The 11,405-nt window shown below is 32.1% G+C and overlaps 1 protein-coding gene and 1 long non-coding RNA gene across 5 annotated transcripts; both read right to left on the reverse strand.

Annotated features, from left to right (window-relative positions):
- Positions 1 to 227: 227 nt before the first annotated feature.
- On the reverse strand, positions 228 to 8,243 carry LOC118040104 (uncharacterized). Of its 4 annotated transcripts, none has more exons than XM_035046971.2 (7): positions 7,881 to 8,234; positions 7,397 to 7,766; positions 3,866 to 3,898; positions 3,594 to 3,775; positions 3,261 to 3,479; positions 2,189 to 2,422; positions 228 to 731 (listed from the first exon to the last, which is right to left on the reverse strand). In XM_035046971.2, the coding sequence occupies exons 3-6, from the start codon at positions 3,882 to 3,884 to the stop codon at positions 2,222 to 2,224; spliced, it is 621 nt and encodes a 206-aa protein (XP_034902862.1). In that variant the 5' UTR covers positions 3,885 to 3,898; positions 7,397 to 7,766; positions 7,881 to 8,234; the 3' UTR covers positions 228 to 731; positions 2,189 to 2,221. The 4 variants fall into 4 exon arrangements, 3 of the variants coding, with proteins under 3 accessions (XP_034902862.1, XP_034902861.1, XP_073264094.1); XM_035046970.2 differs by having other exon boundaries at positions 3,866 to 3,939; XR_004686012.2 differs by lacking the exon at positions 3,866 to 3,898 and having other exon boundaries at positions 7,881 to 8,235.
- Positions 8,244 to 9,274: 1,031 nt separating this feature from the next.
- LOC118040102 (uncharacterized) lies at positions 9,275 to 11,282 on the reverse strand. The gene is made up of 2 exons (XR_004686010.2): positions 9,982 to 11,282; positions 9,275 to 9,526 (listed from the first exon to the last, which is right to left on the reverse strand). It is a non-coding gene; the product is annotated as an uncharacterized lncRNA (long non-coding RNA).
- Positions 11,283 to 11,405: the final 123 nt, after the last annotated feature.

Consider the following 11,405-nt stretch of genomic DNA (forward strand, 5'->3'; position numbering starts at 1 on the left):
TAACAAGAATTAAATCTAGTAATTATGTATCAGTTTTAATTTAAAAAAAATAGTATACAAAAGATTAAATGAAAGATGTTATGCATACCAATAAATAACTATTTTGCCTCATTCCTCTTTGTTTTTTCAAAATTATAAATTATCCAAAAATATAATTTAAATATGTTTTAATATTCTGAGTGCTTTAACAATAACAATAATTATGTTAAAGATATGATGCACACATATGTTTAAGATCTTAATGAATTAAGAAAAGATGCTTCTTTTATGTTCATACAAAACCATCTATAGTTAAACTGAACTTTATTTTTTGCGTTTAACTTTAATAGGGCCTTCCCTCTCCTCGATCATCTACCAAAGTCTAAACATAAAGGAATCAACCTCAAGATGCAAACATCTAATCCCCAAATTCCACAACAAATCTCTACTACAAAACCTGTTACAAAACACCCCACGAAATTTGATAGCAAACCCCCAGCACCTACCCTACTGGGATCTTTCTTGCAAGCTCCATTAATGTTCAATTTAATCCATCCATCAAATGGGAGAGATCAATGCATATAAATAGTAGTAGCAGAAATATAAGATGGCCTAAAACAGTCACTTCTCCTACAATAGTTTTATCCATGTGAAATGGCAGCCACATGCAGCAGCCAAGCTTGAATGGCAGCACCGCCCATTGACAAAGTATGCAGCTGCAAGAGATATGCATCGTCCATTGTTGACAAGGGCTGCAAGTTTGGCAGAAAGTTTAGCACAAGTTAGGTGTCCAGAATTGTTGACAAAAAGATGGAGTTGGTGGCTATTAAAGCCTATAAATAGAGCTATGCAAGGAGAACAAATTTAGAGAAGAAAAGAGAGCTAATTGAGAGAGAGAGCTATTTTTAAGGCAATGATAATTGCAGTCCTGCTACGAGAGAAAGATATGAGATGAATAAGTTGAGAGTAATAGCAGAGTAGATGAAGTTGAGAGTGAAAGCAGAGTAGATAGTGTTCCTCCTCCATTGTTGTAGGATTTGTGTTTTTTTATTAGTAATAATATTTCCTTCTCCATGGACATTGTGATATACTGAAAATTTTAGTTTGAAAAACTATATTGTCTTTATATGAATAATGGTTATTTCTAATTGAGAGGCAAATTAGACATTCATATTTGGTCAGGAAAAAAATAAACAAAAAGAAAGAACCAGAAAAGATGAGAGAGATGAACTGAAAGAAGAAAGAGAGAAAGAAGGAAAAGAATAGAAAGAGAAAAGATGGATCATTTGATATACATGATTCTTATTCTTATTGTAAATATCCTTTTGAGTTTATTAAGATTGATAAACATTTGATGTATATATTGTTAAGTTTAATTAATGGATTATAAAGGATTTGAAGATGATAAATAATTGATTTAGAGAAAATATGATTGTTAATAAGGATGTGAGAATGATTCATCTTTGAAGTTGATTTTATATTAGGTTTTGTTAAGTTTTATGATTAAATTGATTGATTGATATAGTATATTCTATAATATTTTAAGATGTATTTAAAGTGCTTATAAGCAACATAATTGTTTTACATAAATTTATTTTATGACAAGGCAAGACATCATTATTTTTAGATTAAAAAATAAATTATTTTTCTTCATAAATAAAAAATCAAATGAAATATGAGTAGCACTAGCTACATTTAAAAAAAAAAAATTATGGTTGATCGATCTTTTCAAAATCATCATAATAGTTTTCAAGATGATTTAATTTTTAAACATTCAAATGTATTTAAATTTTTAAAAATATATAAATAATACAATCATTTTTATATACTTTTATACATTTTATATTTTACAATTTGCTATAATAATCTTTTTAGTGCTAATTTTCCTATACTTTCGAAATAATTTTTTATAATATATATAAAATCAACTCATCCCTTACACATCATATCCTCTCTTTTTTTTTTTTTAATTATTAAGTCAAAGTATCTGTATTATTTCATATGAGTGTCTCATATACATGTTCGCGCTTTATAGACCAAAAAGCATATTGATTCACTTCTTGAATAAAAAAACTTAACAAAGTAAAACTCAAGAAATAACAAGAAGATACAGATTAAATTGTATTATTTGATAATTTAAGGATACTATAAAGAGGATGTAAAAAATAAAAAAAGGTTAATTATATGTATAAGGTAGAAATGTAATTACCTTAGAATGCTTGTTTTGGTACGTATGAGGTCATTATCCTTGTTTAATCTTTTCACATAAGGCATCGATAATCACTTGGAGAGCTTTCTTCTCTTGTACTAATTCTGTATAGTTTTCTTGAAGTTGAACGGGATTTAAATAGTCATTGTCGTTAATCTTGTTGATCAATAGACTTTTTTGAAATCTTAGCCGTTTATTTTCGCACTGAAGATCCATATTATTTTTCCTACTAGCCTGTAATCACAAGAAAGAAATGATAAGGTTATATGCACAAATCTTAAGTTGGGCAACTTAATTATAATAAATAAATTATTTCATGATAATAACTAATTTACCAAGTTTATTTTTTAAAGCATGATAAGAACAAATTTACTTTCTAGCTAGGGAATGCTTGAGATATAGCTAAGTTTTATCGAACAATATTTTTAATTCTACGTCATTTTATTTATTTATTTATTTTTCTTTTGCTAATAACACCCATTGAAATCCATTGGACGTAGATAACCCTTAAGTTTTTAATTAATTGCGGTCATATAAAAAAACCAATTTAAAATGTTAAATTATCAAATGACACTCCAAATATAATTTAATTCACATTTACTAATAACCAAAGTATGTGCATAATTGCATTATACTATATATCTTTAATTAATGCGAGGTTCTCAGTTATAATGATTCCATGCAATGGATAAAAAAGAAAAGGGTTAATTAATTTCAATATAATTTCTTCTTATAAAGTCTCAACTGTCTAAATGTTTCTTTTAAAGTTTTAATCACTTATCGATTCTTCCATTCATGTCATCCAAAGGAGGAAAAAGGTTTTTTTTTTTTTTTTTTTTTCTCTCAGTTCAAGTGAAATATTGACACCATTAATCCCTCAGGAAGAGAAACTGGATCCCTTTCAAAACTCTTGGAGTAGATTGAAAGAAGATCGGATGACTGAGCGAGCAGACAGAGGCCCAACCGTACGTCACTAGCACATATGTCAGATAATTTGACCTAAATATGTTTTCATATATGATGCAGTGACCGGCAAACTAGAACGCAGAGGGACGTAAGAAGAAACACGTACCACTGGGCTTGAGAACTCTTTCACGAGAGCATTTTGTGTCTGAAGCTGGTCCTTCAAAGGGCAAAGTTTATTCTTTACTACTTTCATTTCTTCTTTCTGGGTTTGCACCATCTCCAGCTGCTGAACTCCTTCCCTTTTCAACTGTTCATTCTCTCTCTTTAATTTATTGTTTTCTTCGGTGAGCACGACCACGTCCTGCTCGGTTTTCATTTTCTTTTCCTGCATGATTTCTCAAACCATAAGATCAATTAAGGATGTGATTTGAATAAGAATATAATAAGACACGAAGGATAAATATATGGCAAGTAATTAAGCAATTGATTAGTTACTTACCCTGCATCGCAGCCGATATGCCCTGTCAATCGCTCTTTTCTTTTCACGATACGTAGCAGTTTCAGGAGCTTTTCTTTTCAGATTAGCATGAGCTGTGTTAGGAGACTCTCCAGGTAAAGGTGATAGGTACTGCTCGATTGGCACCTGGTTCGCTCCATAGGCGCTGTTTGTCTTGGCTCCACCTGCATTTATAATTTAGAAGATCAAAACCCTTCACAAAGACCTTCTTTTTCTCTAATTACTCGATCGATGTAGTGCTTGGATCAAATTACTTCTATTAGGTTGACGCATCGTATCTAACAGCCCTGTTAAATACACAATATCGAGCGGATCCATTAGCTGCTAGCTGTACAAAACGAAAGCAAACACGTACAGAACTAGAGAAGACCAACTCCAAAATAGGATAACAATGGAAACAAAGACAAGAGAGAAAATACTCATAAAGCTCGATCTTAACGAAGTTTGTTCAGAATTGTCAATCGAGTTCGAGAGATGATGTTTAGTAGATATACAAGCTGATAAGTGAAAGCATGGCATTTTAGTGAAATTGCGCGAAAACGCGCGATATCTACGTGCACCGTGAAGGTATCCTGTCATGGCTTTCAACTTTCGTGCGATACGTCACTCGGGGACCTATTGGACTTCACTTTTTGATTAACCTTTGGCTTTCGTGTGTTCATTTTTTGTCATCGTCTTCGTTTTTTTTTATATATATTTTAAAAATATATTTTTTAAAAAAATTATTTTTTTATATTTATTTTTTATTTTAAATTAATATATATTTTTAATATTTTTAGATCATTTTAATATATTAATATAAAAAAAAAAAAAATATTATTTAAATATATTTTTAAATAAAAAATACTTTAAAAATTAATTAATAAATAAAAATCCACTCAAATAAGCGTCGTGGTGCTTTTAAAATTTTAGAAGAATAGAGAAAAGGCTAACAAGGTCAACATAGCATATCATTAATGTTGTTAAAATTATGATTTTATCACGGCATGAAAAATACAAAATAAACTTGGATTGTAAAAACGAATCGTAACATCATAAGAAATTTTAAAATACAATAAAAAAAAACTAATGTTTCAAATAAAAATTCATACATAGTTCAATCATCTTAAAATACATGCTTCAAATAAAAATTTTATATGTAGTTTAAGCACCTAAATAAACAATTCAATTTTATAATATTTTTATCAAATATTTTAACATTTAAAATAATAAAAAATAAAATATTTTTTTGAAAATAAAAATACTAAGAAATTACTATGACTCTAATTCTGGTCAAAGTGAAGTTTTAATTCAGATTCTTTATTCAAATAAAAAATATTTCCTAATCAAATACTTGTCACATTGGCTTACATCGCATTATCAAATTTTATTAATCATCGAGGAATATTGTTAACTCTTCAAGGGAGAAAGAGTCACCAATTAAAAAAAATATCTCATCACAAAAGCAAATGCTATCAAAATAAAAAGAGACATGTGGCAAGCAAAAGAGTGATGTTGTGAGAAAAACATCCTGCTACATAATCAAGTACAGAGACAGGCAAACACACACGTACTTAACTGTGATTGGTTTGTCCTTATTCCTATTCACGTTCTCTAAGTGAAGAGGCTAGATTATGCAGGTAAAATCGATGGTGAAATCACGATTTCACGTGATTTCACCTAATTTTAATAATTTTATCTGATTTAATTTAATTTAATTTATTTTTAAATTTTTTTGAACAATTTGACATATTAAGCCTATATTAACTTGTAAAATTATATAATTTTACAAGTAAAATCATGATTTTAACAACCTTACATACCATTTATATCTAGTACACAAGTAAAATTGGAAAAAAAAAAACAAAAAACTGGAGCAGATCTAAACGCTTGGGTTGAATTGAATTAAAGCTCATATATATTTTTTATTTTAAAAATGTTTTTTTAAAAAATAAAAAAAATATTTTTTTATTTTAAATTAATATTTTTTAGTATTTTTAGATTATTTTGATACACAATTAAAAAAAATAAAAATAAAAAAATATTATTTTAATATATTTATAAATAAAAACAGGATTTTATATACTGGTCGGTAGATAAAATAAAAATTCAATTCATGACCTTTTGAACTACTCTCGCTGCATGCTATCTGGCGCATCATTCTTGAGTTGCACTTTTTTTTATTTTTTATTAGCAGAACAATAATACCAAATTCTGAAAAGAAACAAAAAAGAAGTATTTGGAAGTAATTGTTTTTCATTGACAATAAAAAAAACCTTTCAAAAAATAGATCAGTTGTGTCTGTTGTTGTGTCCGAATGTTTTTTGCAACTGTTTTACCAAAGCTTATTCTGAATTTCACAGAGAAACAAAAGTTCCAAAGGATATTGAATGGTGATGCCTGCACGCTGTAAACGTACAGTACTCATAAGTTTTTTGCTTTATATATATAAAACCCTTATAACAACATACTTTAAGAAATGAGCATGTGGTTTCGAGGTGTGTCATGCCCAGCCATACTGCCTAGCCTCAGGAATATAAGATGGGTCTGGCGTCAGCCATACACAAACTCTTTTAAGTTTGATAGTGTGCTAAGTCTCGGGCATGCTAGGCTTGGCAATATACACACCTAAAGAAATGAACATGTCCTAAATTGAGATTTGATAGTGTGTCAAGCCTAGCCACATGGGGGCTTGGTAGTGTGTGAAGCTCCAGGAATACTGGGTTTGGCGTCAGCCACACCCAGACTCGAGCACGCCAAGCATAGTAGTATGCGAAGCCCTTGGCACATCTATGAGAATGCACATCCTCACTTGAAACGCCTAAGGAATTAATGATCATAATCTCTTGGCACGCTCAAGTGAATGAGGTAATGTGAATCTAGCAAACATGTCAGACCCAAGGCACTTGAACTTAACAGTTAGCCAAGTCCAAGGTTAACTAACATCTTTCTTTAGGCATGCCTAAAGGAATGATCATCTTTCCTTGGCACACCCAAAGAAATGATCATCCTTCTTTGGCATGTCTAGGATAATGAACAACCTCTCTTAGATCTAACTTTGAGGAAAAAACTCAACTTTCATGGATTTAACTACATTTGATGTCTTGGACTCTAATCTCTCTATATCTTTTAGGTGTATAAAAGTCTTTCAAGAACCCACCATATTTTCATCAAACATTAATACAAATGTAAGAGATATTTATTTTTCATTAAATGCAATCAGGATAAGAGTACACTATAAACTCTTCTCTTCACAAAAAGACAAGACTCGTGGGCTATAAATATACCATGAGACCTTCAAAACAAAGATTCACAATCTTTATTTTTTAATGCATATATATTTTTCAGATTATTTTTTTTAGAATATTCTTTAATTTTTCTCTCTCAAAATATACTTATTTAAGTATTTAAAAGTCTTCATCTCTACTAAAAAAACATTTTGCAGGTATTAGTCACTTTGGCCTACCACGCACAAGTATAAGCGAGCAACTACTTTGACTATGGAGAATGGATAAGATTGCTATGACCAATTGATCAACAAATTATCTAACCCGGGAGGCCTATTCCTAAGCTATTGGATTTGTGGTAAGTGTGGTGAGAATAAAGCAATTAGCTGTAGGTAAGAGGAATTAATTTAAAAACACAACTTAGAAAGAGGAAGATAAAACTACTTATATCTGTGGCTTAAATCCAGTGTAAAAAAAAAGGGAAATAAAAACAAGAAGAAGAAAATTAAAGTAATTGTTAGTGCCATTTTTTGGTTCTCAGTTTCAAATTAAAGTAATTGTTCAATAAAAGAGTGGTACCTTATCAGAGTTGCTGTCCTTGGAGAGTGGCATTCATATTTGCATATAATCTGACAAAGAAGCATGTTTTAGCAGTTCGAGCATCCTGTTTTCGTCTTCTAAAATCACCGGCCACTCGTCCAAACCAAAACGTTGTCTCTGTTTTGCTTCGCCTGCACTTGTCATGCTGTTAATATTGATGACGAAGCTAATGAACTATGCAGCTTCAGTACTTCTCATATTTTAACCCATGAAGCTGCTAGATCGACGCAGCTAGTGACTCATGGAATCCTTTTATCCCTTGTTAATGGTCCCTTTTTCGAGCCTGGATCATTCGCTTTTTCTGCAGCAAACATCTTCCACATTTTCTACTCATCTTTTCTTGCCCTTCCTGCAAATTATGAGTTATAAACAGAGAGAGGGATGGACCAAGGGTGAAAATCTAAACAGCAACAGAGACAGATATATGATAATGTACAAAATCAAAACATATTCACGTACGTACCCCCATAGTTTCAAGACTAGATCCTTCTCGGCAAACCAAAACCAGAACATTCATTAGTTCCAGCAGAAACAATACTCAAGTTTCAGATGAAAATGTCCGAAGAGCTGGACAATAAGATGCTTATTGAGGGTCGGAGAGTTGCAGTTGTGAGGAATCATGGGCAAGCAGGGTTTTTGTTCTTCTTCTTTAAATGGAAAAAGAACCGGTCGTTGACGAAGACTTTACAGAACGTTACAATTTCTGACAAGGTCGCCACGGCACCAATAGCTGAGGACTTGGTTTTTATTGGCCGAGAAATCTTTGTTTCAGATCTAGCCGATTGGAATAAACCAATTATATGGTTTGATTTATTTTACGAACCAATCAGCAGTCTTGTGATCCGTTCTGCTAATCAATTTAAACTGTATGAGGTCCATACTGTAAACATTTATTGCAAATGACAACAAGGAATCGTTGTCAAAATCCAGAAAGGAAAAATAAACATTGACGAAGTCTTTGCATTAATTAAAAAAAAAAAAAAACACATATATGGACAAGTGCACCATGTGACAAGTCATAGCATATGGGACTAAAATACTGAGCGATGGAACGACAATTTATAATATTTCAGAAGTTATGATGAAAACTTTTTTTTTCTTTTTTCTTTTTTTTCTACAAGAAAGGGAGAGGAAATTGTACTGAGAGTTTCAGATCCGTCAAACATGATTTCATTGCCAAAGGCAGAACCTACCGGGGGACAAATAATAGTTTTAAGTAATTGGTATGAAAATAGACTTTGAATTTAGGGACCAAAATGATTTTATGAAAATATAGGGGGCGTGGCCGCTCAAAGTAGGCTCATGCAGCAGATGGCTTGGCGGAGGGGTCCAGGTATTTTTTAAGGTTACCTTTTTTATCTTTTCGTTTTTTTATCTTTTCCGGTTTCGGTTTTCAAAATCCAGTCCTTTTCAAATCAAACCTTTATTTTTAATTAAAAATTAAGCTTCATCCTTTTCTTCAAAAAGGTTTTGATAATTTTATCCAATATTTTTTTAATTTTTCTTGTTCATTAATTTTTTTTTAATGATGTCAACTGTCAAGTCGTAGATTTTTTCTTCCTCTTTAAATACATTAACAATACTTAATCCTAACTTTCTTATAGATCATCATGATGCTTAAATCTAAATTATCATTCAAATTTTCTTAGTTAAGGATTCCATCCTTGCAATGGTTGGAGAAGTTATTTCACTTCATCAAAATATTCAAACCGAGACAATTAAATGCTCTTCGATACCTTAAAACACCATAGATGAGCACTCATAAGACAGACCTCTTCTTAGCAATGGCCTTCCTACGAAAGTTCACGTGCACTCTTGATTTTTTTATAAATCTTATAGATCAGACATGCTATTCCATTCAGGCAATAAGACTTCATTGTTTATGAGGTTAATATAATTTACAAGAATTCATTGTTTATCGAATAATGGCAAGAATCGAATCATGATACAACAAGAACATTCAATCAATATTTCTGCAGAACATGTCTACACTGCTTCTGTTCACTAAAACCGTACACCTAGAAAATAATTAATTCACAAGTGGTTCTAACCCCTATCCATCATATCAGAAGCTTTACGCCCTTTGAGAAAAGATTGCCTCGCAATATCCTGCATGAGCACACAAAGCACAGTCATCAGTATGAGACCTTCCAACAGTTCTCCGTTGTGAATGAATTTAGGTTACTATACTCCCAATTACAAAGAGCTTTTAAAAGTTCCAAGAATCTCTAATACTTCATCCAACATTGTAACCGGAACCTTACCTACTTTCCTTTCATTGTGTGATACATAAGACTGAGCATTATAAGTTATCTTTTGTGAATCTTCTTGAAAAGAGCCCATGCACTTTTTCTTCTAATTAAAGAGCCCATACTATTACAATCTACTTTGTCCACCTATAACAGAAGAATTCAAAAAATATTGTAGACTATCGTGGATGCTAGGGTAGCTGTTTGGTGCAAGGTTTTAAAACATTATTTCCCATATCGAGCCTTGGATCCATGGATTTCAGGAGATGGGATCAAACAACGGTCTTACAAATGGAAGGTTAAGCCATGACTAACCTGATTAACTCCTGATCATAGGTGAACAAAGTAGATTGTTGACGGCTCAGCTTTGCAGAAACCATGACAGATTGCAGGGGTAGGTGGCGTGCTTCATGTTGAAATGTAGGTGTTATGGTCTCACGCATGGGAGTAATGATGGCCACTAACAGGGTAACAGAGATTTCTGTCACAGGCAGACACTTAGGTTTGTTGCAGAATCTTCTACCAGCGATGCTATTGCATGGCTACAAGGAGGGGAGAGGTGCCATGACAGGTGAAACGGTGCTAAACAAGGTATGGTTAATATGCAATTCTTTTTCGAAGGCAACTTCAAGACATACTTTACTTGGTGCAAATACCGTGGCTAATAGTTACGCAAAGCAATGGACTGGAATAGTTATTCAGTTCACAGAGTCATTCTGAGATCTGTTTGTTGTTTAGGTGGGCTGTTGCTTATCAGGAGCCTGTGCTGGTTGTGGTGTGTGGACTTAGCTTGTTCTACAGACAAGTTTATAGTGTAGCTGATTTTGTGGCTGGCCTTTGGCTTTTGATTTTTCATGTTTTATTCTATCAAAAACAAAATGAGATCAAATTCAATTAATCAAAGAAAACAAGTTTAAGAAATCACTTCAAAAAAAAAAAAGAATCCATGACAGCAATGATTACCACCATTGTCAGCAAAGCCAGTAATATGTGGTGAAAAATCTCCTCCTGTTCAATTTCTTTTTGAACATAATGCATGAGAAATATAAATGTGTTTGTGGTCCCTGATTTGAGTACTCAAACATAGGAGACAGAATAAAAGTACTGGAAATGATACAACCAGGATCTAGGCATGCTTGCAGAGAAACTTGGCGCAAGGAAACTACATAAATACATTTAGAAAACACTGTACGGGAATAAAGCTTGCAAGCAATTTTTGCGTGAGACTATGAAATACTTTTTGCAAAACATCTAACGGTACCTTCTCATACTTGCTTCCTATCTTTTTGGCTCAGTATTTTGTCGCCCTAAAACTTGATTTTGCATTTGAGCATCACATTCCGATGTTTCAGCTTCTCAATCTCATCCAAAAGTTGTTTTCTTTCGGATTCCCAACCATCCCAATTGGCATTTTGATACAATATATTGCGTTCATTTTCTAGCAGCGCCACCTCAAGTCGGTTACATCCGTTCTACAAGAGTAAGGAATGCAATGTCATTCAAGAAGTTCTCAAAACTTATTACAGCTAGAAAGATGTGCGACCACAAGTTTACTGAGAAGAGAAATGAGATAGAAAGTTTTTTACATGGCTACCACAGTACCAGTATTTAGCAATAGAAAAAGATGGATTGAAATATAAATCTGATTATTATATTAAAAAAATCAGCAAAAAAGTATCATGCAAATAGTACAGATGAAATGCCACATTGATATTATCTAATAAGTAGTTACCTCCCAT

This window comes from Populus alba, chromosome 3, assembly GCF_005239225.2.
Source record: "Populus alba chromosome 3, ASM523922v2, whole genome shotgun sequence".
Lineage (NCBI taxonomy): Eukaryota > Viridiplantae > Streptophyta > Magnoliopsida > Malpighiales > Salicaceae > Populus > Populus alba.

Bases quoted from the DNA above. Each gene is read 5' to 3' on its own strand.
- LOC118040104 (XM_035046970.2), bottom strand. From the start codon at position 3,929: ATGGATCCGCTCGATATTGTGTATTTAACAGGGCTGTTAGATACGATG. The intron at 3,480-3,593 runs GTAAGTAACTAA...GAAATCATGCAG, and splicing joins CATATCGGCTGCGATGCAGG to GAAAAGAAAATGAAAACCGA. The intron at 2,423-3,260 runs GTACGTGTTTCT...TTGTGATTACAG, and splicing joins AAGAGTTCTCAAGCCCAGTG to GCTAGTAGGAAAAATAATAT.